The following is a 27,588-nucleotide window of genomic DNA, read 5'->3' on the forward strand; positions in this document are numbered from 1 at the left end:
AGTTAATCCTTATCGGTCATACGTCACCTTTTACATGACATTGTAACTTTACCATAATATATAGTAATATATTGACGTAATATATGAAAGGTAACCAAATTAAATAAGAATAAACTAAACCCTCGACTTAATGGCACATTATGTACAAAGCGATAATATTCATTAAGGTTTAATTAACGATAATTTATATACATATCTAGAAAGTATTATTTTTATTATGTGCCAAATAACCAAATAATGAAACTACGACTATATTTTTAAAAGTATTACACATATTTATATTATTTTTAAGTAGTAATGATTGTGTAATATACGTTCCGATTATATACAGATATTTAATTCTTTTTTTATAAATAATCCAAATAAGGAAAAAAATTGTAATATAAAATATTATTGAGATTAAATATAATATTTTATCGTAAATAAATAGTAGATATATTTATTGATATATAAATAATTATTGCAAAACAACTTATCTTTTAATTTTTCATATTACTACAAATATATTACATATACGTGCATCTTTATTTATCATGATACTATAGTATTGTCACTATGGTTACATTGTAAGAACGAGTGTTCGATTATACCGAAGTTCAAGGATCATCATATTGTAAGGTGTAATAATTACAAATTTGACACAAATATTTAATTATTTATTAATATAGATTTGTAATATTTTTTTATAAAACTATATCTTTCGTTTCCTAAAGAAATTGTCATAACTAGCGTTCGATCAATGGTTAACGTAAGTCACTTTTCTGTAACTTTATGATAGCCTAAAAATACTTATCATTATTCTTTTTTAATCAGAAGATAAAAAATGACGGATAAAAGACCTATTTGTAACAATACAATTCCAACTATACCATGGATGCCAGTAGTAGAAGATTGTGTAAATTCGGCAACAGAAATAACCAAGGCATTGGAATATGTTAAATATCCAAAACTATTAGAAGATCAATCATGGACAAAGGCAGTGCCATACAAATATTGGTCTACTTATACGAAGCCAAGTGAAGGAATAGGAAGTATATATACTCCAACTTCAGCACAATATCGTGTAAATACTTTAACAAAAAAAAAAAAGCCATTAGAGTGTTTACCATTTGGAGTGGAAAACAAGTTAAGAATGCCACCACGCGAATATGTCGAATTATATAAAGAAAGAAGACAACAAAAAATAACACAGAATTTTAAACAAGAACAAAATATTCTTCCAGAAAATATTGTTAATTTGAAAGATTTAGCAGATGGTACATGGTTACGTAGAAAAGCTGAGAAAGAGGCTAATCAAAATATTGAGAATAAAGAATTATTAAAAGAACAAAGAAAAGATAAATTGAAGAAAAACATTTCTGAGAAGGAAGTATGTACAATATTAAGAAATTGTTTATGAAATTATGCTATTTAATATAATTTATACTAATAAGATTTATGATCGTATAAAGTAACGACAGATATTACAGATTTTACGAAGTAAAGAAGCAGAGATGCCAAGGTCAATCGAAGATCAATTAGAAGAATTGATGATTCAAGTTGCAGAAGAGCAAAATCGAAAGATACGAGACGAAGATATTCAAAGGCTTTTGTACTTAAGGAACGAATGTATTGCCGATCATCATTTAGAACCATATAATTATGATAATATTGAGAATGCAAAAAAATGTATCGTTGGTAGATTACGCAAACGTGAGGAGTAAGTCCCTATTGTCTATCAGTTCTTTTTGCATTTCTAATTAATGTTGTAATTAACAATGAATGCAATTCATTCTTCATTTAACAAATTTTTTACAAAAATTTTTTCGTTTAACAAAAATTTTAACAAATTTATTTTTCAGTTTTAATAGAATAATGAAAAACTTAGAAGGGGAAATAATTGATGATTATAAAAAGAGTCTTCGTTATTCCATAGTTGATTATATTCTTTTGGATGTCGATGAAAGAAAACGTTTGCTTATAGAGACGATGCCTATGGAGTATCCTGTTCTAATTATCCGTGCACCAGTACCGTGGCATCAATATAAAATTCTAGCTGATCATTTTATGGAACACAATCTTTTTATAATGAACGAGATATTGAGAGATATTCGCGACTTATGGTTCTTCAAGTTAGTTTTTTAAGTAAAACATGCAAATATTATTACATAATTATAATGATTATAAGTATATAATTATTTTTCTCAGATATCAAAACACCATGATTTTACAAATCCAAGACTTGGGAATGTTCCCAGTGGCAGCCACGGAAATTGAGTCAAAAATAAATGAATTGTGCAACAATGCTATCAATATATTAACAAAAGAATGGTTAGCTGATGTAGCTGATATTTTCCTTGAGAAAAAGTATGCGTGGTCGGGACTGTTTGAAAAGGAACTACATGGATCAACGAGTGTAATTGAAAAATATTTTCGAGCCGTCAATTCTCTGTTGTCAAGACAGTTAAGAATTATGATATTAAAAACTATACGACATTTGAGAAATTTTTTTATACAGTATAGAACTGGAAATTACTATGAAGGAGATTATGAAGATTTGATGTTTATTAAGTAAGCATAATAATTTGTTTTTCAACTTTTAATTTAACGAATATGTAACGCGATATAACTTACATTTTAGATCTCCTTTCATAACAGTGAATGTAGAAGTAGAAGTTGGTACAAAGAATGTGTATTGTAAACCGAGTATTTTGGATATACATACCATCATTTCTAGATGTTTCAATAGAATTCTTAATGTTGCTATGGTTTTACCCAAAATCGAGGTGATTTTATTTCCTGAATTGGATAAAAAAGGTTTTCTATTTTCAATATCACGATTTGAAGACGAGGTGATGTTAATTCCATGAAAATAATAGAATATGCATGTAAGTGCAATATGTATATTTACATTCATATATGCAGGTATTGATGTTAATTACCGATACATTAGATACGGTCAGTGCACATATTGCTGGCCCACAGGAATATCTTAAGTGTTATGATGATTTATTATACATCATAGATGGTAGAGCAAAGAAGAATTTAGATGATTTCTTTAATATTCAACCATTCCCATTTTTGAGAGAATTCGAGCAAAAGATTGTGTCCTACGACAATTTAAGCAAAGAAATATCTATGTTTCGATACAAGGTATATTAATAATAAAATAGTATCTTAAAGATATTTTTTAAACAGTTATATTTTTCGATTTAGATACCGCTGAATATGATTGAAATTGATTGCACTATTGTAAACAATACCATGCGACAAATACTTCATGAGCTTCGTACAAAAATTTGTGATTTTTTTGCGGATGAATTAAGGCTGAACAATCGTGAATTGTGTTCTATCTTTGATGAAATAGCGGAGAATATTTCAAAGATGCCAGAAACGACGCAGGAAGTAGTGGATGTTTATAATTATCTTTGTGAAAGTCGAGATACCACGATGTTCAATTTGAGGACCCGATTGGCACGTTCCGTGGAATTGACTTTGTTCCTTTTTGATTATCAACCACTGACGGATGAAGACATTCAATTGAATTCGCGTACGATTACGTGGCCCAAAGAAATGGACAATGTAATGGATTTGGCAACGACTAGATTGAACATGAGAAAAGAATTTCTTGAAAGTGCTTTGAGAACCAGACGAGATAATTTTGAGAAAAAGATAAATGCTATGCAAATAGCGATAGAGCGGTTTAAAAAAAAGGATCCGCCTGTATTAACTATGGAAGAAATGGAACGAGCAACTGAGGAGGTCGAGCAATTATCGAAGGATATGGCGGATATAAGAAAAGAAGCAGAAGATATCAACGAAGAGGAGACTCTCCTCGAAATAGAATTAAGTCCATATATGACTATACCTGCGATGTCATCTATTATTGAAGTTTTTGATAAATTATGGCATATTGCACTGAACTTCCACAAAAATTATGAAAAATGGTTTTATGGGCCATTCGTTGGGCTTGATGCCGATGAGATTCGCGATGAGGTTGACGAAACTTGGAGAACTCTTTATAAATTGTCTCGCGTGCTCAGTGATATTCCTGGAGCAAGACGCGTCGCTGAAATGGTACGTGCTAAAGTCGAAAAATTCCAGCAATTTATTCCAGTTCTTCAAACGATTTGTACTCCTGGCTTAGAAGCTCGACATTGGGAACAAATCAGTGAAATCGTTAAAATATCTATAGAAATCACGGATACTAGTAGTCTCTTCGACATGATTGAATACGGTCTACCTATTCACATTGAAAGACTTGAAGAAATTTCATCTACTGCTACTAAAGAACACGCATTGTTGAAAAACTTGCAAAAAATGAAAAGTGAATGGTTCGAAATTTACTTCGAGTTAACATTGTATCGGGATACTGGCGTAAACATACTGACGGCAATAGATGATATCCAAGTGCTATTAGACGACCATATATTGACAGCTCAGACAATGAGAGGTTCAGTTTTTGTGAAGGCTTTTGAAAGAGATATGCAAGCTTGGGAGGACAAATTAATCATGATGCAGGACATTATCGATCAGTGGCTGATATGCCAAGCTACTTGGATGTATCTTGAACCAATATTTAGTAGCGAAGATATTATGCGTCAAATGCCTACAGAGGCTAAGAATTTTAGGCGAATTGACAAGATTTGGCGTAATATTATGGAATATGTGACAAAGAATACAAGAGTTATCGATGCTACCGCCAAGCCAAATATGTTACAAGAATTTAAGCTTTGCAATACTTTATTGGAAGAGATACAAAAAGGTCTAAATGAGTACCTAGAAAAGAAACGTTTGTTCTTTCCAAGATTTTTCTTCTTGTCTAATGATGAATTATTAGAAATTCTTTCAGAGACAAAGGATCCGAAAAGAGTACAGCCACATTTGAAAAAGTGTTTCGAAGGTATAAACAAGTTACGTTTCACTAAAGAAGAAGATATAATCGGAATGTTATCAAGTGAGGACGAATACGTACCGTTTAGTGGAAAGATTTATCCCGCCGATGCAAAAGGCATGGTTGAAAGATGGTTGTGCCAAGTAGAGGAACTCATGATGGCATCTCTTCGTGATATTGCAGAGCAGAGTATAATTTCATATTTCGAAACTGTGCGCGAAGAATGGATACTGTCTTGGCCTGGTCAAATAATTATTTGCTGCAATCAGATTCATTGGACCAACGAAGTATGTGAATCATTTGAAGATGAATCAACGGGAGTTTATTTGAAAAAATGTGGCTATCAAATAGAAAGAACTGTGGCTCTTGTTCGAGGCAAGCTGGATCCAGGTGATCGTGTAACTCTAAATGTTCTGATCGTGATCGATGTACATGCAAGAGACGTGGTGAGCTTACTCGTTGAAGAAAATGTCAGAGACGTAATGGATTTTAACTGGATTTCACAATTGCGTTATTATTGGATCAACAACAGCATTACAGTTGCGATGATCACGACTGAAATTCAATATGCTTTCGAGTATCTTGGAAATACACCACGTTTAGTAATAACACCTTTGACAGATCGCTGTTACAGAACGCTTATGGGTGCATTGAAATTAAACTTAGGTGGATCACCCGAAGGTCCAGCGGGTACAGGAAAAACTGAAAGTGCAAAAGATTTGGCGAAAGCGGTGGCCAAGCAATGCGTAGTCTTCAATTGTTCCGATGGTCTCGATTACAAAGCAATGGGAAAATTTTTTAAGGGCATAGCACAATCCGGTGCTTGGGCATGTTTCGATGAATTTAATCGCATAGAACTCGAGGTTCTTTCCGTCATTGCCCAACAGATCCTGTCTATACAAATGGCGATAAGTATGAAAGTGGAAAAATTCATATTCGAAGATACCGAAATAAAGTTAAATCCTACTTGTTACATTATGATTACGATGAATCCTGGTTACGCTGGACGTCAAGAACTTCCGGACAATTTGAAGGTGCTCTTTCGAACCGTTGCTATGATGGTACCAGATTACGTTATGATAGGAGAGATTACTCTTTATTCTTATGGTTTCACAAATGCTAAGAATCTTGCTGAGAAAATAGTTCATACATATAAATTGTGTTCGGAACAATTAAGCTCACAAAATCATTACGATTACGGTATGCGAGCAGTAAAAACTGTTCTCATTGCTGCCGGCAATCTGAAACTGAAACATCCAGCGCGAAACGAGTCTGTCATTGTTCTGCGAGCGATCGTGGATGTGAATCTTCCAAAGTTCTTAGCTCAAGATGTACCTTTGTTCAAGGGAATATATAGCGATCTATTTCCAGGAGTTACCTTGCCTGAGGCTGATCGTGGAGAACTTATAGATCTTCTCCAAATTAATCTAGAGAAGAGAAATCTTCAAGCTACTTCTTGGTACGTGGAAAAAATCATACAAATTTATGAAATGATATTAGTACGTCATGGATTGATGATCGTTGGCAGTGCATTAGGAGGAAAAACTCAAGCGTATCAAACATTAGCAGAATCATTGGGTAATCTCGCTGGAATAAGAAGAGCCACTATGAGGGAATTTAGAACAGTTTATAGGATTATCAATCCAAAAGCTATTTCACTCGAACAATTGTATGGCAGCTTTGATCCAATATCTCATGAATGGAGCGACGGCATATTGGCAAATACTTTTCGTGAGTTTGCACAATCTGTGTCCGTTGAACGAAAATGGATTGTCTTTGATGGGCCAGTGGATGCGGTATGGATCGAAAGTATGAATACCGTTCTTGATGACAACAAAAAGCTATGTTTAATGTCAGGTGAAATTATTCAAATGTCCAAAAAAATGAACATGATATTCGAGCCAGCCGATTTGGAACATGCATCGCCAGCCACTGTTAGCAGATGTGGAATGATTTATATGGAACCTTCTCAGCTTGGCTGGATATCCTTTTTCGAATCTTACAAAAAATATCTCAAAGAGAAATTACTCGTAGAGCAATTCGAGCTCATAGTGGAAATCATCGAATGGTTAATTGAACCAGTCTTAACATTTATTAAATACAATTGCTTAACATTCATCGATACGTCGGAACTTCATATGTTTTTGGTAATTATATACAATTAAATTAATGATAGTCAAAGTGATATAAAACATGCGATTAAAACATTACGGTTCTTAGTCGTTTACAAGACTTTTGACTACAATGTTAGAAGAAGAGATTCAAGTTAGTACGGTTTGGCTGCAATGTGTGCTTCTATTCTGTATAATTTGGGGTATTGGTCCAACATTAACTGGCGATAGCAGGAAAATATTTGACATCTATTTTCGGAAATTGTTGCTCGGTAATATAGAGAAATATCCACGGCCAAAAGCATTCAAGCTGACGAAACAACAACTATTTCCTGATAGAGATACTATTTATGACTGGGTGTACGATAAGAGAAACAATGGATGTTGGATATCGTGGATGGATACTATAGCACAAGTATGAAAATATCTGTTTTTCATCTTGTATATTTACGAGAAAAATATATAAAAATTATATCCAATTCGTAGGTACCTTTACCGGCACACGCTAAAGCAAGCAGTCTCATTATTCAAACAACTCAAGTTTGTATGCAACTTTTTTTTATCAAGAATTTCTTATACAAGAATATTCCGATACTATTCGTGGGACCAACCGGTACCGGCAAATCAGCGATAGTTCTCAATTATTTAGAGGAATTACCACGAGAACACTACATCGAAAATATTATAAACTTTAGTGCACGTACCAGCGCTTCGCAAACCCAGGAGATCGTGATCTCCAAGCTAGATCGAAGAAGAAAAGGGGTTTATGGGCCAGCGATGGGTAAGAAGTGTGTGCTTTTTGTGGACGATTTGAGTATGCCACTGAAGGAAACATACGGAGCACAACCACCTATCGAACTCTTACGTCAGTTTATAGATCATGGTTATTGGTTCGATGTGAAAGAAATGAGCATGTTGTATCTAGTAGATATTTTAATAATCGCAGCTATGCTACCACCAGGAGGTGGTTCCAACGTTGTAACTCATCGACTGACTCGTCACATGCATATAATCGGTATAGAATTCTTCGAAGAAGCTACATTGAGTAAGATTTTTACTTCGATTTTCGAATGGCATTTCGCAAAAGGCTTCGTACCGGAAGTTTCCCGATTGGGAAAGATGGTCGTTAACGCTACCATGGACATATTTCTCACAGCTATTGAAAGATTCTTACCTACACCATCTAAAAGTCATTATATGTTTAATTTGCGTGATTTCAGTCGCGTGGTCGAAGGTATATTATTGGTACCAGCGGATAAAATGAAAGATCCCGATAAACTCATCAGATTATGGATACACGAAGTATATAGAGTTTTTCATGACAGACTCGTCGATGACGATGATCGTGAAATGCTCTTCGCTATGGTAAAGCATACATGCTATGAACATTTACGTCAACCGTTAGAGAAAGTTCTTGCTAATTTCTTAAAAGAGGATGAAAAGATCATAAAGAGCACTCACATCCATGACTTGTTCTTTGGAAATTATATGGAACCCGATGCTGATCTTAAGATTTATGACGAAGTAACGAACTTGGAGGATTTACAGGAGAAAATGGATTATTATTTAAAGGAATACAATATGACATCGAGGACACCAATGTCGCTCATTCTTTTTAGATTTGCCATCGAACATATTTCTCGTATCTCTCGCGTGCTGTTGCAAGACAATGGTCATGCGTTACTTGTTGGAATTGGTGGTTCAGGCCGAAATTCGTGTACGAAATTAGCGACTAGTATGTGCGAATATATATTGTATCAAGTAGAAATGTCTAGAACTTACGGAAGTACCGAATGGCGAGAAGATTTAAAGCAACTTTTATTACGTATCGGATGCGACGGTAAGCGTACGGTCTTTCTCTTTGGAGACAATCAAATAAAAGATGAAGCCTTCGTCGAAGACATAAATATACTTCTTAATACTGGCGATGTACCGAATTTATATGGTACCGAAGAGATGGCCGAGATTTTAGAAAAAATGATGAGTGTAGCGAGAGAAACGGGTGGTAGAAGAATTGAAACGACGCCAATGATGCTTTACAATCTTTTCATCGAAAGAATAAAGAAAAATCTTCACATAGTTCTCACTATGTCACCGATTGGCGACGCCTTTAGAAATCGAACTAGGATGTTCCCTTCTCTCATAAATTGTTGTACCATAGATTGGTACACTTTATGGCCAGAGGATGCTCTAGAAAAAGTAGCCAGAACATCGTTACAAAATTTGGATATCGGCTCAGAATTACGAGAGAAATGTGTTCTTATTTGTAAAGAATTTCACACAAGTGTCTTCGTGGCGAGCGAGGATTATTATAAGAATCATCATAGAAGATATTACGTAACTCCCACAAGTTTTCTACAACTTATCGCGTCTCTCTACAGACTTTACAGAGAGAAAATCAATCAAATTACAAAGCAACAAAGTCGATACATTACTGGATTAGAAAAGTTGGATTTCGCGGCAGATCAAGTCGCTGTCATGCAAGAGGAATTGAGAACGTTACAACCAAAATTAGTAGCACAGTCGCAGTTGAGTGATAAACTGATGATAAGAATTGAACAAGATACTATCAATGTAGAAGCTAGAAAAGAGATAGTGGCTGCGGATGAAGCATTGGCTAACGAAGCTGCTGCAACCGCTCAAGCTATTAAAGATGACTGCGAGAGTGATCTAGCCGAAGCTACGCCTGCATTAGAGGCAGCTCTTTCAGCATTGAATACCTTGAAACCAGCAGATATTACTATCGTAAAATCCATGAAGAGTCCACCAGCAGGTGTCAAATTGGTTATGGAGGCTGTTTGTGTATTAAAAGGTGTAAAGCCTGACAGAGTACAGGATGTAAAAACCGGTAAAACCGTTGAGGATTATTGGCCGGCCTCTATTAGAGTGCTCAGTGATATGAGATTCCTCGACAGTTTAAAAAATTTTGATAAGGATAATATTCCACCCGCATACATGAAAATAATTCGTGACAAATTTATAAACGACAGAAGTTTTCAACCTGAAGCGATTAAAAAGGTATCTACTGCTTGCGAAGGTCTTTGTAAATGGGTGCGTGCTATGGAAGTTTACGACCGCGTTATCAAAGTCGTTGCACCAAAAAGAGCAATGTTGGCCGAAGCCGAAGCCGAACTAGCTGCTCAAATGGAAATGTTAAATGCGAAGAGGGCTCTTTTGCAAGAAGTTACACAAAAATTGCAATCTCTGAATGACGAATTTGCAGAATGTATGAGAGAGAAAAAGAAGCTTGAGGATCAGATTGATTATTGTACTCAGAAGTTAGATAGAGCTGAAAAATTATTGGGTGGTCTAAGCGGAGAAAAAACTAGATGGAGCGAAACAGCGGTTACTCTTGGTAACAGCCTCGAAAGCGTTATTGGAGATGTATTGTTGTCCTCCGGTGTTGTCGCTTACTTAGGTGCCTTTACTGTAGAATATAGAAATGATCTCATAGCCCAATGGCATACATCGTGCACCAAAGCAAATATTCCATGTGGAAAGTATTTCAGCTTGATAGACTTCCTTGGTGAACCAGTGAAGATCAGATCATGGACGATTTATGGTTTACCTGCGGACAATTTTTCTATTGAGAATGGTATAATTGTAAAGAATGCCGATCGATGGCCACTTATGATAGATCCACAAAACCAAGCAAATAAATGGGTGAAGAACATGGAAAAAGAAAACAAATTGACTGTTATAAAACTCACCGATCCTAACTACGTGAGAGTTATAGAAACTGCGCTGCAATTTGGTACACCGGTCTTGCTGGAAAATATTCTCGAGGAGATAGATGCAATATTGGAGCCAGTGTTGCTTAAGAACGTATATAAGCAAAGAGGTGTATTGTACATAAAATTTGGCGAGAATATACTCGAGTATAACTTGAATTTTCGCTTCTATATTACGACCCGTCTTAGGAATCCTCATTACCTACCAGAAGTAGTCGTAAAAGTGACTCTATTAAATTTTATGATTACACCTCAAGGTCTACAGGATCAGCTTTTAGGAATAGTCGTCGCACAGGAATTACCGGCTCTCGAAGAAAAAAAAAATCAATTAATCGTCGAAGGTGCAAATAATCGACGCATATTAAAAGAGATAGAAGATAAAATATTGGAGGTCTTATCGATGTCGGAAGGAAATATATTAGAGGATGAGACGGCTATAAAAATACTGTCCACTTCAAAAATTTTGTCGGAGGATATCGAAACTAAACAAAATATAGCGGCTAAAACGGCAATCGAGATCGATCAGGCTCGTGATGGTTATAAACCGGTGTCTAAGCATGGCTCGGTTCTTTTCTTTTGTATTTCCGAATTAGGTAACGTCGATCCCATGTATCAATATTCGTTGTCATGGTTTATTCATCTTTATGTCATGTCGATAATCAAGAGTGAACAATCAAGTAGTTTAAATATACGAATAAAATATCTCAATTCTCACTTCACCGCGAGTATCTACAGAAACATATGTCGTTCTCTCTTTGAAAAACATAAACTGATGTTTTCGCTGATCCTGTGCGTTGGTCTCATGCGTGCCGAAGAAAAGCTAAACGAGGATTTATGGGGGTTCCTGCTAACGGGCGGAGTTGCGCTGGACAATCCTTATCCAAATCCAGCACCATCTTGGCTTACTGATAAATGCTGGTCTGAAGTGGTGCAAGCTTCCACTCTATCTGGTATGGAAAAACTAAAGATATCATTGGAGCAAAATACTTCAACGTGGAAGGAGTGCTACGACTATTCCAATCCGCAAAAACTAACTTTACCAACACCATTTGAACATTTGGAAGGACGGGATCTTGGAAAACTTGTTATTATTCGATGTATCAGACCTGACAAAATCGTGGCAGCTGTCCAAATATTTATAATAGATAATATGGATCAATCGTTCGTTGAGCCCCCGCCGTTTGATCTACAAGGATCTTACAATGACTCTAGTAATATCACTCCTTTGATATTTATACTTTCTCCGGGTTCCGATCCAATGGCAGGTCTAATTAAATTCGCGGAAGATAATGGCTTGTCGAAGCAAGACCTCATGACCATCTCATTGGGCCAGGGTCAAGGTCCAATAGCAACCAATATGATCGAACAAAGTATCAAAAACGGTAAATGGGTCATTTTACAAAATTGTCATCTTGCTATTTCCTGGATGAAGGAATTGGATAGAATTTGCGACGAAATTATTGTACCAGAAAACACGCACCTTAAATTTCGACTCTGGCTTACCAGTTATCCGTCCGATGGATTTCCCGTTTCTATCTTACAGAACGGTGTTAAAATGACAAACGAACCTCCAAAGGGCTTGAAGAATAACTTGCTGCGCAGTTACTTGAACGATCCTATCTCCGACATGAAATTCTTTCATAGTTGTTCAAAAATTTTTGAATGGAGAAGTCTTTTGTTTTCTTTATGTTTCTTTCATGCTGTAGTTCAAGAAAGACGAAACTTTGGACCCCTAGGATGGAATATTCCTTACGAGTTTAACGAGTCTGATTTACGTATTAGCATTTTACAACTGCAGGTAAAATATTCTCGAAACGTTTACGTAATTACGTAAATGTAAAATTTTTATTTCGATCTTTTTCAGCTGTTTCTAAACGATTACGAAGATATACCATTAGAAGCGCTTCTGTATCTAACAGGAGAGTGCAATTACGGAGGACGAGTAACCGATGATAAGGATAGACGTTTACTTAATTCGTTATTAAAAAATTTCTATAATCTAGAAATCATTACGAACAAGCAGTAAATATGTTTCTGTGTATCGAATATTATTTTCTTAATTTAATATCGATCATTTGCTGTTACGAACTTATTTTATCGTAGATATTCCTTCTCTCCAAGTGGAATTTATCATTTACCTGAAGACACCGATTACGAAGGGTGTATCGAATACATACGAAATTTACCTATTAATCAGGCGCCTGAAGTATATGGCCTGCACGATAATGCAGATATTTCGAAAGATAATCAAGAATCGATGCAACTACTTTCGGATGCTCTCTCGACACAACCACAAATTAGTGGAGTAGGCGTTGAACGAGATTTGAATGAAATGGTATATAGTCTTGCCGCCGATATATTATCGAAAATGCCACCTGAATTCAATATGGTATACGTTACGGAAAAATATCCTGTGCTCTATATGAACAGTATGAACACTGTTTTACGTCAGGAACTTATTAAATTTAATCAGTTAACAAACGTAATAAGAAGTACGTTGGCGAATGTACAGAAAGCCATAAAAGGTCAAGTACTGATGTCATCCGAACTGGAGGAGGTATTTATCAGTATGAGTATCGGTAAAGTACCTTCTGCATGGGATAGAAAATCGTATCCTTCCTTGAAACCATTAGGAAGTTACATAAATGATCTATTAGCAAGAATAGAATTTTTACAAGATTGGATCGATAACGACGCACCAGTTGTATTTTGGATTTCCGGCTTTTTTTTTACCCAGTCCTTTCTTACTGGTGTTTTACAGAATTATGCTCGCAAATATAAAATACCTATTGATCTAATAGACTTTGACTTTGAAGTTACCAAATTCGAAACAACGGTTAATGGTTTACCAGTTCTTGGAGTTTACATAAGGGTATAATATATTTCGTTTCGTCGTAAACTTCTTTTCTTTATCCTTCTTTTCCGACATTGTTCTTTTTATTTTTTAGGGTCTCTTCCTAGAAGGTTCAAGATGGAACAGAGAAACGGCTTCACTCGATGAATCAAAACCAAAAATTATGTTCGATCCTTTGCCTATAATTTGGTTGAAACCGGCATTGAAATCCGAACTCCACTTTTCATCGGTTTATTATTGTCCCATTTATAAGACGAGTGCGCGACGTGGTGTTTTAGCAACTACAGGACATTCTTCTAACTTTGTCATGTTCATTGTTCTTCCGACATTAGTCGATGAATCACATTGGATAAATAGAGGTGCCGCCAGTCTTTGTCAACTGGATGATTAAAGTATTTTTCCTAAAATGATTAATTTTATTCTAAATAGAGTCAAAGTTTTCATTATGCTGACTACAACATTATCCTGTATAAATATTGTTTTCCACTCAAAATGATTTAAACAAAATGTAGTGATACAAAAAGGTCACGTTAGATTTTATTATAAATATATATATTTATCTGCAACAACTTGCCATATTTTCTCTCATTTCAAATACATTAATCTTCTCATACGATGTATGTATGTATGTATGTATACATATATACATACATACATACATACACATACATATATATATATACATACACATATATATATAATGAAAAAATCCATACATATAACTGCTTATTCTTCTATAAGTCAACTATAATAACAATGAAATCAAGTGTTTGTCTATCTAACGAAACAAGTTAGTAAAGGTAAACAAAAGATTCGCACATTCAGCACGTAATAGATACAAGGGACTTCAGCTCGTGGCTGGTAAACAATAATCAATTGTTGAATTTAGAAACGAATTTACATAGATCATTTTTAGGACTTACTTCGAAAAGCGATCACGCTCGGAAATTACAGTATCTGAAAGTTGTGGATATGCACCTGTTTCAATCACGTGCGTCCGCTTATCTTCACTAAGACTAGATTCTTCAGATAGACAGTAATTCCATTGTTATTTTATGGATGCTCAATAAAGATATCTTAGAAGTCTTTCTACGTCAGGTACATAGCCGAATGTATAAATGTTTTTTCTACAAAGAAAATCAAATTTATATAATTCTCTTCGATTCACTTTGTAGAACATTGGTCTGAATGTTCTATGAAAGTTCACAATATTTATATATAAATTACGATCCCTCTGTTGCAGTCTTTTTCTTTGTAAAAGATTACATTAACTTAATCGAATTAAAAACTTACATTTAGAATATTTACCATTTTCTATTAATAACAATCAATATAATTATTTTAATAATATTTAATAACATCTAAACTTTCGTATTTATAATATCCTTAAAATATTCATGCAAGTTATACGATTTTAGAAAATTCAAATTTACGATAAATCACACATAATATATACATAATATATACGTGTATTCTCGCGCACATGTGTGTGTACATGCGTTCTCTTTCACTTATTTTCTGTGAAGTTTTAATACTTATAGTATAAGAATCAACTGGCAAAATAAGAAAGAGAAAACTCAATACTTATGAATGTAACAACTTCGTGGACACAGCCATTGTTGATTCAAAACAATTATTGTTGAAATCCTAATTAATTTCAAGATTTGTGTGTTCAAACAATGATCACATGGATATCGCAATAAAGAATTCGATTGTTAAGTTTGATCGTGATAGAACGATTATTGAATTGCACCCTGTTAGATTTTTTAGAATTTATCACATTTTTTTTTAAAAAAGAGAATTTTTTCAATCTGCTATACTTTGTCCTTCAACAAGTGCTGGATCGATGTCCGGTTGATTTTGACTTTGAGAATTTCGTTCTTTTCGTTCGACTGAAACGAACGTTGTTGTTCCAATAATAATCGAAATAACCAGTATTAATAATTGAACATGTAGACCAGCTTTACTACTATAAGCAAAACTAACTGCCGCGGCTACCGATTGACAGAATTTAAAGAGCGCGAACGCTGATGCACTTTCTACTGCAAAAAGAACTCCGAGTAAGGAATAAACCTGAGTGTTGAAACAAGCATCGCCAAAACCCAAGGCAAGACTTCCCGCCATAGCGAGGACAGGAGAGGGTTCAATGAAACTCTTTTCATCCGTATCTATGAAAGGTGCTGAGTTTGGTAAATTCAAATATATACTAATGAAAGCGAAGAGATGAGTGATGCAACCAATAATAACAACAGGAGAACCGCCGCAAGCCTCGGATACTTTGGATGCAAAAATACCGAATAAGGTACCTCCAACGACTTCACCAATCCCTACGAATATACCTGATAAACCGATCAATCTCTTGCGCGACTCGCCCATTGCTTTCGTAAAGCCTATACTAGAAGCATATACAGCGGAAAAGAAAGTGAGTTGGAGGCCCGTATAGATAAATGTAAAAGATAGAAAAAGCATCTTTGATGTAACGAAGAGAGAAAATGCGTCTCTCAAAGCGTACCAAGCTGCTAAAAGAGGTTTCTCTTTCGCTGGTTCGGGTATATGAAGTTCCTTATCAGCGCTGGATACTCCTTCGGCTTCTCCCAGAGCTAATCTCTGAGATGGTTGCCTCAATAGTGCTAAAATTATTGTGCCAAAAACTGCTAAGCCAATGAGCACAATGACGACGGTCCACCGCACCGATTTTTCGATATGTTCACTCTTAAACATGAAATAAACGAAAAGATTGCCGATAAAAAGAGATGATTGAAATATCGCCCAAAAGATCCCAGCGTTTCTTGACATTGTTTCACTATCGCTGTTTTCCGTAAGATATTGACCATGTCCAGTCCATATAAAAGCTGCACCAACTCCGAGAATTGCTGACGCAGTGTAGAGAAAGGCCGGATGCGGCCATAGGAAGGACGCTATGAAGAGAATGTAACAGCAGCAACCAGTGACTATAGCGATTCTTGGACCGGTCAACGAAATGTACGATGGTGCTAGCCAATTGCAAGTTGCAAATACAGCGTACAGAATCGCCAGACTAGTATATGCATCAGCGTTGAAATTAGTATCATCATTGCTTGTTAGAACGGTTTTCTGTAAACAAAACAAATAGATTTTAATCAGTGCACATATATTTGCTATAATATCGCGCGCGCGCGGATGTGTATGTGTGTGTATATTTTAATACAGTTTAATCATCTTCCATGTTTAAAGACTTTCATGACAATGATTCAGATTTCTCAACAGAACCATCTTCGATCTATGCTAATTCTTGAAATATCAATGCCAGTATCATCACGAATAATTTTTTTAATCGATCATGCTTGTAACACGGATGTTAATTTATATATGTTTTTTGTAGATTTAATTCCATAACCTTACCTTTATATAATTTCACAATATAAGGATATTATTCAGTAACAATATTTTTAAAGATATCCAAATTTCATCGATTATCGCGTATTCTCGATTATATCAGATAACATTGATATTGCTAATAGACATAAACCGATTGATTTTATTCTATATTGAATCATATAAAAGACCTATTATTTACAATAACGACTTGACATTTACACTCATCTAATTTTGCTACATTTATTTTCTATTTTATTGTATTTCGTACAATAGCATAAGTGAAAATTGTTTATAAAGAATCTATGATGATTAAAGGCCCATGTAACAATGGCGTGGTCGTTTCGTATTCCTACTTTTTTTATTCGCTAGACACCGGACCTGAATTGGTTATCATTGTGTTACATATAACAATTTATACATCATCCATGCCGTGTTCGTCATTATCGGATGTCGTTAGCCACCGATATTTCCCCTACTTCCCGGTCTAACTACGGAGGGGCACAGCCACAGTACGAACGAAGAAAGTAGTTCTCAACGTTTGAACGTGTACATATAAATCTATAAACATACTACTATCTATCTATCTATCTATCTGTATGTGTGCGTGTATACATATATATATATTTGTATAAGCCTTAGCAAAATAGTACCAATTTAAGTTGATCCCGTTAAGAAGAATACTCGATTAATAGTAATATTACCAGTTTAAAAAAAGAAGAATACAACAAAAATCAATTAAAAAAAAATAAGCATGGCAATTGATCGATGAGATTATATCTATCTAAAAATATACGACTACGTCGCAAAGATAAATGAATTAATCAACTTTTATTCACTGATCTATAAAAAGACACATATTCGTAAATGAACATATATCTGATTGTATTCGATCTGACCGATCGAATGGTCGTGAATTATTTAAACCAATACACGAAATGTAATAAATTTTGATTGAACGAATGTATTATCTTTTAAAGAAAACATAATTATTAGAAAATATAAGTATTGACATATTAATTATGTAATATTTTTATAGAATTTATGAAACACAATCATAGTTGGACTAAGAATAAGATTAATATACTGCTGTAATTTTATGTACAACTTTCACATCCATGAAAGTTAGTGTAGTCAGTTATATTTAACGTCGTCCCTATTTCGATAGAGATAATACAGAGATATTAACATTCGAGGGGCGTACATACACAAACGTAAATTGTTTTATATAAAATTCAAAAAATTGATACATTTGCTATGTTCTTAAAGAGCATATTGAAGTGATACTTGATACCTGAAGCATTCCCGATTTATCATGATATTTTTTTTAAATCGCTTTTTTTCACCTATCTTCTCGATAACTTGTTTAATTTTTATTCAATATCTGATTAGATAAACGATACTCCCCACTACTTAATTGTACAATTAAGTTTTACTTTAGATAATAAACTGCGATATTACACGAAGAAAAATAGTTATTTAAGAGATAATGAATTTTACATATTATTTATATTTAAGAACATCGTAGTAAAATATAATTTTTTCTAGTATTGCATACTAAGATTCTTCTAATCTCGCTTGAAAAGTGTAATTGTTATATCACTTTTATTTATTTCGTAATGAATTTTAAATAATTTATAACACAAATTGTTTTTCGTTAAATTTTAATTTATCTTAGAAACTATGATATCATTTGAAACAGTTCGTCATCCTTTAAATAGTAGATACATAATTTTGTACATCGCAACAAACAATCGATAATTACCGTATGATAGTAAAATAGAAAATTGATGAAAATTTTTTCTTCGATAATAAAATTACCTTAATTTTACCGATGTCTGAGTGTCAATAAATGAATGCAAAAATATTTCGACGATAAAATAATCGCTTTAATTTTTGTATTGATATTAATTATGTTTTGATATTATCTCATACAATGATAACATTCTATATATAATAACGTAATCCGATTTTAATTGCATTCACCAATATGAATATATTTTTTACACATATTGGTCTCATTTTCTTTCAACGCACATTGAAAAAGTAAATCAAGAATAAAATAAAATCGTTCGATCATAAACCACCAAGAGTTCATTAAATTAAGTAAAGAGAGAAACTAACTAAACTTTCGCTTACTATGTATTCAGAATGTTAGACGGTGATGAAATCTGGAATTTCAACGAATAGAGATATTTGAACGATATAGCAGCAATCTAATCGAAAAATAACCGACGCTTGTGCTCAACTCATGTCTGCATGTACAATATGTGTTAAAACAATTGTTTGGAAATATTTCTCGAATAACATCCTGTATATACGTATATATTTGGTTACCTTTCACATCTGGTATTTTCGTTAATAATTTGTGTGTGTGTATGTACGTAGGCGCGTACACGCGGGCAAATATGTGTGAATTAAATACTAAGTATGAAAGCATGATCGAAAAATGTTCGTCACCGTTTTTTATTTCGCTTCATTATTATAACATCAATATAACATACTTATAAAACGATCTTTGGAGTTTATATTTTTTTATAATTTCTACTTCAACGATTTCACTATCGTTATTTATCCAAAGTGAAAGCGATCTTGACTTTGACATAACGAATTCATTGGACCATGAGAATATATTCTGGTCACTATAAAACCTATACAAATCTGTGACTCTCGATTATGGTTTTATTATTAATTAAATCCTATGGCGTTCAATAGTCTGACGGAATCTGACGATTGGTTCTTTAATTTATCTATTGGTTTAGTGAATACGATTACCCTCTTTATTTAGAATGTATGTAATGAGATCGTTTACAATGCATTTCAAAGCGTCTTAAGTGCTTTTCTCGAAATACTCAGGATCGGATTTATTATCGTATAGGATCTAACCTATTATTGCCTTGATCATTAGATAACTTAAACGATATCAATTATTTTTTTTAATTTGCAAAAGAAATCTTTAAAAAGTTACAATTCTAATACGCTCACAAATAAAATAATAAACTTCAACCTTGAAGAGCTGACAATTACTCTTCGATTGTAAAGTATAGTAATCTTGAAAAAAAAATATAAGCTCTTCAACAAAGTGGAAACCTTTGAAGCTTGCAAGTGCTTGTTGATATTAACTTGACATTTTAAATGTCAAGTAAATCCGTATACATATATACATCTATATACGAACGTAATTCTTATGTGAAATATACGACTTCGTTATTTAATAAAAAACGATTTAAAGTTTCTTAAAAACGCATTTTTTCTTTTCTTTTTATTATCGAGAAGAAAGTTTCTTCGACAAAATGAAAAAACTTATCCACAACGATGATAAAGTACACTTTGAAATACGTAATAATTATTGCTTCATTCTATAATGTTCAACAGGTGGTCCGATATTTCAAGCTCATAAAAATAAATTATTCATTACAACTTCAATACCTCATAATATTGAGTAGTGCTACTTAATTGAAAATATCGCGTCTTTGAAAGTAATATAAAATGAACGGAAAAGGTAAAGATCAAATTTTAAAATCGATAAAGTTAATATGGCGAAATAATCCTAATTAAACATAAGAAACATATTTTTTCAACAAATGCCTATATCTTATCGTAAGAACAACGCACTAGCGCGCGATAGAAAATCGAACATCGCAAATAATTACGGTCACGTGGTAAACTCACCTCGATATTACTCATAGTTTGAAAGGCCGCAAACACCATCATGAAACCAAAACTTAAGACCATAACATTTACAAAACTTTTGTCGATTGCCATGGTTGTTGAGTTAAAATATCTTTGTTGTACCGATAATGTTAATTACTACAAATATTCTTAACGTTCACGTTTTACTCCTGTCCGAAACAATTAAGTTACACCGAAAAGAAGGCCGTCCGATAGACAGATGGTCACAGCATGGATGAAGTGAAAAACCTGCCTTGACGATTTACAGCGCAGCATAGTTGATTCGCTTGCTGCTATGTACATATATAAAAAAGGATGAAGATATGAAGTCGTCGTTAAGTCGTTTCTCGCACCATCGCAACTATCGACTACACATTCGTAAATGATCATTGATCAAACGATATCTCGAAACTGATTCGATTTGCAAAGTGCAGTTCGAACACTATTTTTTATGATGTTATAACCTGAATAAAAAGTACGTTTTGTCTTTGAAAAATATATACATATATTTTTCTTATAAATTGCTGAATATAATTCAGTTAAATTCTTGAATATCTTAACTAGCATATTGTTGTACCAGAATTATTTGTTGAATTCATACGTGTCTGTACATTAAAAAGAATGTATACAATAGTAATATTTATTTAATTAAAAAAAAAATAACTTTTTAAACATGATATTGCTAGAAGAAGTTTATAATATAACGTTTTCTCCATTGGTTACAACATTATTTGCAGTACAATGGACGTCGAATAATTGTATTTGTGTTATTACAGAAAGAGGTATTCATGTATTTGTAAGTAAAAACAATTAAAAATATTTAATGATATAAAATATATATGTATGTGTGTGTTTGTGTATATTCTATTTTGAATACATTAATTTTAATCTACAATATTGCTGGATATATTTGTAGTAAATATCAAATAATTATATATACGTTATATTAAAATAAAATGTATATTGAAATCTCATTGATTTAATATATACTTTTAGGAATTAATACCTTCTCCGATGAGTCCTCAACCAAATATCAAATTTTCACGATCTTTTATATATGCTTCTGATATTTTACCTGCATATGCATTTATAAATGAAGTAACTTCATTAACATGGAATACAAAACGCAGAGAAGTATATTCACTTTTAATGGAAGCTGCTTTAGCACCTAAGATCAGTGATGCGACTAATATATTACCAAAGATAATTCATGCATCTTGGTCACCAGAAAATTTAATCCATCCTAGTAAATGCATGCTTGCAATTATAACTTCCGTTGGTGCTGTTGAACTTTTGTATCAAGAATTAAGAAATTGGTTTTCTATATGTGATATTTCATCTATATGGTTAAAAACTCTTGAAGATAATATTAAATCTGATTTTGATAATTGTAAAAATGAAGAATTACGTTTTACAAAGATACAAGAAAATCTTAGGCAATTGCAAGCTTGTGCGATGACATGGAGTGAATTATTTAAATTAGAAGACACTTACTATGCATATTTTGTAACTGCTTTTCGCAGTTCAGACATAGTGATTTGGAAAATACATAAAGTATCTGATTCCACTAAAAATATGAAACCAATTATAACATCTAGGATAAATTTAAATATGAATACAAAAATTAATGTATTGTTGTGGTGTACTTTAAAACCTAATACATATTTAATTATTATTGGATGTTGTAATGGCCAAATACAAGGTGTCCTGTATAGCAATAATAATAATTGTTTAGAAAATATGTCAATAGAAAAATATTATACGTATCCAGATCGTGTCTCAGTGAATTCTTTACTTATGGTTTCACAGAATGAAAATGGAATACAATTTATTGCTTGTAAAGGTTTCTTTCTCCTATTATTTGGGTTGACTATAAAGGGTAAATTAATGTATACACATTATTTACAAATAGAAGGATTTACAATTTCAGGTATATATATGTATGTATTTATGTATGTATGTACTTGTATGATATGTATGTGTGTATGTGTGTTTGTGTGTATGTATATTTATATATGTACGTAATTAAATATGTTAAATTTAAATATAAATTTTAATTTGTTAAGTAATTTAAAGGATTTCCAATTTACTTTCAGGAATCTCTGTTATTGCATCTGAACGTATTTTAATTACAACACAAAATGGTATGATTTATGCTTTTGATACACGAGAAAATAACTTAAAAAGCATTTCAATCAAACATAAGTTACCTCAGACACGTGTTCAATATTTGGGTCTTGCCTGCTCTCCTAATCGTACTATGCTAGTTTGTGTAACTAGTCCTAATAGTACGTACGATCATTTAATAACAAGAGAACCAAGTGTATTATACATATTATCTTTAGATGGAGAAGAATGGGAACCAATTAATATAATAAAAAATTATAAACATATAAATTCTAACTTTCCTTGGGATTGTTTAGAATTAATTAGACTTAAAGCTGCAAAAGTTTCAGATCCAATGATTATATTACCTAAGGTGCCACAAAATTTAGAATCACTTAAATTATATGAATTAAGGATATCAATGTGGCTATCACTTATAACTGAAGTATTAACAAAAAAAAAAATGATTCAAAGAATTGAAAATATAGGTGAGATAGCAGAAGCTCAACCGCTAATTTTTATACATTGTGTATGTGCATATCTCGATCGTTTAACAAATAAAACACATTTATCAAATGATCAAGAATTATCTGCAAGTCTATTAAGAATGTGTTTAGAAATATATCTTGCTGGTGAAGATACTGAAGAAGAAACAGTTACAACTCAATACGCGCGTGAAGCATTAAATAAAACGTCTCATTTCAAATTAAAAGTGGAATCATGTAATCTATGTGGACAAATTATTAGTGATTTATCTTGGAACACTACAAAATGTCCATCAGGGCATAAGCTACCCAGATGTGCTTTAACTCTTCTTCAAATTACAACAGTTCAATATCGATCTTGTCCAATATGTGGGCAACTGTATCACCTCTGTTTAGATGAAGAATATGAAGAAGTACGATGTCTGTTTTGTAATATACCTGTTTTATATGATAGTCGTGTAGTAGATATACAAAATTCAGAATTATATGCAAGAAATTTGTCAAAACCACAAGTGTCTTTAGTAGAATTAACACAAAATCAAGATTCTGAAATGTCTGAAAACTTTTCATACACAGAAGAACACCAAACTGAAACACCATCTTATTCAGTGATTGTTAATTATGATAAGGATGAATCTTGTAATATCACTGAAACTTGGAGAGAATTTTGAATATTATTATATAATAGTATTAATAAAATAAAAATAATTTATATTTATCAATATTTGTTTATTTTATTTATGCTCTTCTGATTATTATCTTTATTACTTCACTTATTAATAAATTTAAATACAATGTATGTAATAAATATTTTTCATGTAGTTAAAAATATGATCAATGATGTAGTCTTTTATGCGCTTATTTATGAATACTTACGAATGTACTCTTTTTTCATTCATTTTCATTATCGTTACTAATACATATGTAAGGATGTCTTTCAAGAGTTGCTATATCTTTCTCAAGTTGCTGTAATTCATATTCCAGTTTCGCCTTTCTCTGTACCTTTGGTGGAGTATCAATTATAAATGGTAAACACTGAAATTCTTTCATCATGTCATCCCATCTTTTTTTCATTCCCTATTAAAATAAAAATAAAATTATTAACATATTTAAAAATATATATTTAATATCAATAATCCTGATATATCCATACATCTAAAAGTTCTTTTCTTTCTTCTTCAGAGATGCAGTGGTATTTGTGTTCGTCAATATGTTTATCATTTTTTGATTTGTCCTCTTTTAATTCCTTTTTCATTATCTCATATTTTATCTTCTTCATAATTTTTGGAACTTTTCCAAAGCCCTAAAAATGAATAAATTTTAATAATAAGAAAAAGAATGTTTAATTATTTATAAATTACATACTTATATAAACAAGATACCTTTCTATGTATATAAACAGGGTATAATCCACTAGATTTTAGATCATGAGTGTCTCCATACCGTGTATCTACATATCTTTCTTTAAATTTACGGGGACGAGATTCCTTTACATCAATAATATTTTGTTTCTTAAAATTGATACGCCCTAATTTTACAGGATCTATAGGCAACTCTCCACATGTTTCTTTAACTTTCACTTTTATTGGAACCCATGATGGTAACTTTTGTTGATATTGTGGATTACGAATATGTACATGTTCTATACCTGTTTTACGATATTCTTTCCGGCTTCTTTTTTTCAAATATTGAGATGGTAATTGTAATGGTACTTGTGGTGGACCAAATGTACGATGTGCATATTTGTCTTTCTTAATTTCTGCTTTTACGCATTCCTTATATTTAGAAATATATCTTAAAAAAAAAAAAAGAAAGAAACAATTATTCTAAAATCGTTATATTAACATTACATAATATATTTTAAGATGTAAATGATGAAATGTAAATGTGGAACAATTCTAAGAAAAACATGCTTTATATGCGAAATAATAATATAAAACTTTAAAAACAAAAGTATTTTTTTAGTTCTCTATTTACATAATATTTTTAATACTACCTCTGTCGTTTTGCATACTCTACAGGAGATCCAGGAATAAGATTTGTAATTACTTCATCTTCTTCTGATTTTACTGATATCATTTTCATAAAAGGGGCAATATAATTTAATGCTGTAGGAACTTTTGAGAAATATTTAGAAAATTATATTTATATAAAGTACTTCACATCTGATATCAAAAATCAGACTTTAGATGATAGTAAACGAGTAGAAAAATTCACTTATTATACAAACTGTTTAGTTGCTTAGTTACACATGATTAATACAATAATTCTTGAATTTGAATTTATTGCCGCGCTTTTTTTGAAATCTGAAAAAATGTATTTATGATTATTACTCGCCGGAAAACTTTTTTTTTTTTATTCAATTTCCTTGTAAGACGAATATAACATTCAAAATTACAATATTAAATTAAATAATAATTTAAACCAGTTTACAAATAAATAAGTATTATAAATTTAATAATTAGTTTTGCTTGTTTAAAACGCATAATAAGAGTAAGTAATATTAATTGATCCTATCAGATAATATTTATCATATATTGTCAGTGATTAGGTATATATATAATATATACAAATGTATATTTCATTGAACAACCGAAATGGTTCATATGCTATTTAATTGTATTATATTTATTTATATATTTAATACATAATCATAAACATATCATAATTATTGCCATTTATGCATGTATATTATATATATAACAAGCGCAACAAATTGTCATGTCAATAATTAGTTGTACTTATGTTGTTTTATGTTAATATTCAGGTTATGTATGATACAAATAAAAAGATTTCAAACTTAAATAATCGCGATGTAATAGTGAAAAGTTGATTCATAAGGTGATATGTTGTCAGAGTAAAATTTCTTTAATTCTTCTATATAAAATGTAGTTTTCGATATAATGAATGTAACTTTAATTTAATTTTCACATTAGATTGAATCTTAAAATATATTTATAAATATAAAAATATATACAAATAAAATTTCAATTCAACATGAAATAATGAAAATTTTACATTTATAGGTAAAGTTAAAGAGCTACGACCATGTTCCTCAGATTATATTCATTGCTTGTTCTTATATTAGATCTCATAATGCTATTAATAGAGATTTGTTGTTCGATATTGGTTGCCTTTTATCGAACTTTTAATCCACCATCATTAAAAAGTCTTAATGGAGAAGTAGCAATGGTAATGATATTTATAAGATATGGCTCTAAATATCTCATTCATGACAGATATTTATAAATTTATACAAGATTACAATGGTAAATATCATATTTAATAATTTAGGTTATTGGAGCTGGAAGAGGCATAGGTAAAGAAATAGCTGTTCAATTAAGTCAATTAGGTGTGATTGTTGCTTGTGTCGATATCAATGCAGAAAATTGTAATGCCACTGTACAATGCATTATACAATTGTCAGGCAATGCAAAACCATATATTTGTGATGTGACAAATGAAGATCAAGTACATATGATTTTCTATGAACAATGACGTATTTATGGATAAACTGTATTTTTACAATATATATACCTTTACAGGTAACTGCTACAGTAACTAAAATTATTTTAGAAATAGGTGAAATCACAATGCTGTTTCATTGTTGTGGCTTTCCTAACTCAAATACATTAATACGAGATCCACCAGAAATAAGACAAACCATTGATGTTTCAGTTCTTAGTCATTTTTGGGTAAATAGTAATAGTTATACTCGATTCATTATTTATATAGATATTACTTTCTATAAGTTCAGTTATTATATGTAATACAATAAAAAATTGTATAATTCATATTTTAGTTATTAGATTCAGTGTTGCCAAGTATGCAACGGGCAGGACAAGGACACATCATAACATTGTCTTCTGTAGCAGGACTTTCTGGTATAATAGACGTTTTTCAAATTTTTATAAAAATTCGTATAATAAATTGTTTCCTGTAGCAGGACTCTTTGGTATTACAGGTGGTAAAGGAAGTGTTCCTTTATCTGCTGCACAATTTGCAATTCAAGGTTTAGCAGAATCTTTACATACAGAATTAAGACACTCTAATAGTAATATTATTATTACCCTAGTTCATGTATATCCATTTATTGTTAGAGCAGATCTACTTGAAGATATTCGATTTAGGTATATTTGTTTTTAATTTTATATTAATACTATAATATTTAAAGTAGATTTTATGACATAACTTTCTTTTTTTTTTTCTATTACAGGATACCTAGTTATTTTGGAACAATACTTGCTTCAGAAGCAGCCAAAAAGATTTTGGATGGTGTTCGTAGAAATTATGCAGAATTTAGTGTACCAGGATATCTATTATATATTGGATTTTTACTTAGGTAACATCTGAATATTCATTATATATATATATATATATATATATATATATATATATATAT

The 27,588-nt window shown here is 32.0% G+C and overlaps 5 protein-coding genes across 9 annotated transcripts in view; 3 read left to right on the forward strand and 2 right to left on the reverse strand.

Moving 5' to 3' along the window:
- The first annotated feature begins 27 nt into the window (after window positions 1–27).
- Window positions 28–14,132, forward strand: LOC122633117 (dynein axonemal heavy chain 3-like). Of its 3 annotated transcripts, none has more exons than XM_043820674.1 (13): window positions 28–90; window positions 817–1,369; window positions 1,470–1,699; window positions 1,842–2,111; window positions 2,188–2,550; window positions 2,621–2,831; window positions 2,905–3,132; window positions 3,196–7,020; window positions 7,094–7,399; window positions 7,471–12,513; window positions 12,580–12,737; window positions 12,819–13,587; window positions 13,664–14,132. In XM_043820674.1, the coding sequence occupies exons 2-13, from the start codon at window positions 824–826 to the stop codon at window positions 13,958–13,960; spliced, it is 12,246 nt and encodes a 4,081-aa protein (XP_043676609.1). In that variant the 5' UTR covers window positions 28–90; window positions 817–823; the 3' UTR covers window positions 13,961–14,132. The 3 variants fall into 3 exon arrangements, with proteins under 3 accessions (XP_043676609.1, XP_043676604.1, XP_043676619.1); XM_043820669.1 differs by lacking the exon at window positions 28–90 and adding an exon at window positions 615–748; XM_043820684.1 differs by lacking the exons at window positions 28–90; window positions 817–1,369; window positions 1,470–1,699; window positions 1,842–2,111; window positions 2,188–2,550 and having other exon boundaries at window positions 2,712–2,867; window positions 2,933–3,132.
- LOC122633162 (UNC93-like protein MFSD11) lies at window positions 14,105–20,870 on the reverse strand. The gene is made up of 2 exons (XM_043820753.1): window positions 20,596–20,870; window positions 14,105–16,662 (listed from the first exon to the last, which is right to left on the reverse strand). The coding sequence occupies exons 1-2, from the start codon at window positions 20,686–20,688 to the stop codon at window positions 15,376–15,378; spliced, it is 1,380 nt and encodes a 459-aa protein (XP_043676688.1). The 5' UTR covers window positions 20,689–20,870; the 3' UTR covers window positions 14,105–15,375.
- Window positions 20,871–21,005: 135 nt separating this feature from the next.
- Window positions 21,006–23,910, forward strand: LOC122633158. Its single transcript, XM_043820739.1, has 3 exons — window positions 21,006–21,391; window positions 21,592–22,525; window positions 22,692–23,910. The coding sequence occupies exons 1-3, from the start codon at window positions 21,269–21,271 to the stop codon at window positions 23,855–23,857; spliced, it is 2,223 nt and encodes a 740-aa protein (XP_043676674.1). The 5' UTR covers window positions 21,006–21,268; the 3' UTR covers window positions 23,858–23,910.
- Window positions 23,911–23,923: 13 nt separating this feature from the next.
- Window positions 23,924–25,495, reverse strand: LOC122633174 (enkurin). The gene is made up of 4 exons (XM_043820800.1): window positions 25,183–25,495; window positions 24,569–24,980; window positions 24,340–24,489; window positions 23,924–24,263 (listed from the first exon to the last, which is right to left on the reverse strand). The coding sequence occupies exons 1-4, from the start codon at window positions 25,269–25,271 to the stop codon at window positions 24,078–24,080; spliced, it is 837 nt and encodes a 278-aa protein (XP_043676735.1). The 5' UTR covers window positions 25,272–25,495; the 3' UTR covers window positions 23,924–24,077.
- Window positions 25,496–25,664: 169 nt separating this feature from the next.
- LOC122633167 (17-beta-hydroxysteroid dehydrogenase 13-like) overlaps window positions 25,665–27,588 on the forward strand; it is a 2,376-nt gene continuing 452 nt past the window's right edge. The window contains exons 1-7 of one of the 3 annotated variants that reach the window (XM_043820786.1): window positions 25,665–25,679; window positions 26,213–26,378; window positions 26,481–26,657; window positions 26,732–26,881; window positions 26,989–27,070; window positions 27,151–27,316; window positions 27,403–27,528. In XM_043820786.1, the coding sequence (XP_043676721.1) occupies window positions 26,235–26,378; window positions 26,481–26,657; window positions 26,732–26,881; window positions 26,989–27,070; window positions 27,151–27,316; window positions 27,403–27,528 (845 nt within the window). In that variant the 5' untranslated portion in view covers window positions 25,665–25,679; window positions 26,213–26,234. Of the gene's footprint in view, window positions 25,680–25,872; window positions 26,044–26,212; window positions 26,379–26,480; window positions 26,658–26,731; window positions 26,882–26,988; window positions 27,071–27,150; window positions 27,317–27,402; window positions 27,529–27,588 lie in introns of those variants that run through there. The other 2 variants (XM_043820765.1, XM_043820776.1) reach the window with 2 other exon arrangements.

Source organism: Vespula pensylvanica, chromosome 1, assembly GCF_014466175.1.
Source record: "Vespula pensylvanica isolate Volc-1 chromosome 1, ASM1446617v1, whole genome shotgun sequence".
NCBI classification, from domain to species: Eukaryota; Metazoa; Arthropoda; class Insecta; order Hymenoptera; family Vespidae; genus Vespula; species Vespula pensylvanica.

Excerpts from the sequence above, each read along its gene's own strand:
- LOC122633117 (XM_043820674.1), top strand. The coding sequence starts at position 824 with ATGACGGATAAAAGACCTATTTGTAACAATACAATTCCAACTATACCA. Across the intron at positions 2,551-2,620 it reads GAAGATTTGATGTTTATTAA|ATCTCCTTTCATAACAGTGA; the intron begins GTAAGCATAATA and ends CTTACATTTTAG. Across the intron at positions 13,588-13,663 it reads TTCTTGGAGTTTACATAAGG|GGTCTCTTCCTAGAAGGTTC; the intron begins GTATAATATATT and ends TTTATTTTTTAG.
- LOC122633162 (XM_043820753.1), bottom strand. The coding sequence starts at position 20,688 with ATGGCAATCGACAAAAGTTTTGTAAATGTTATGGTCTTAAGTTTTGGT. Across the intron at positions 16,663-20,595 it reads AAACTATGAGTAATATCGAG|AAAACCGTTCTAACAAGCAA; the intron begins GTGAGTTTACCA and ends TTTTGTTTACAG.
- LOC122633158 (XM_043820739.1), top strand. The coding sequence starts at position 21,269 with ATGATATTGCTAGAAGAAGTTTATAATATAACGTTTTCTCCATTGGTT. Across the intron at positions 21,392-21,591 it reads AAAGAGGTATTCATGTATTT|GAATTAATACCTTCTCCGAT; the intron begins GTAAGTAAAAAC and ends ATATACTTTTAG. Across the intron at positions 22,526-22,691 it reads AGAAGGATTTACAATTTCAG|GAATCTCTGTTATTGCATCT; the intron begins GTATATATATGT and ends ATTTACTTTCAG.
- LOC122633174 (XM_043820800.1), bottom strand. The coding sequence starts at position 25,271 with ATGAAAATGATATCAGTAAAATCAGAAGAAGATGAAGTAATTACAAAT. Across the intron at positions 24,981-25,182 it reads GAGTATGCAAAACGACAGAG|ATATATTTCTAAATATAAGG; the intron begins GTAGTATTAAAA and ends TTTTTTTTTAAG. Across the intron at positions 24,490-24,568 it reads CTGTTTATATACATAGAAAG|GGCTTTGGAAAAGTTCCAAA; the intron begins GTATCTTGTTTA and ends ATTCATTTTTAG.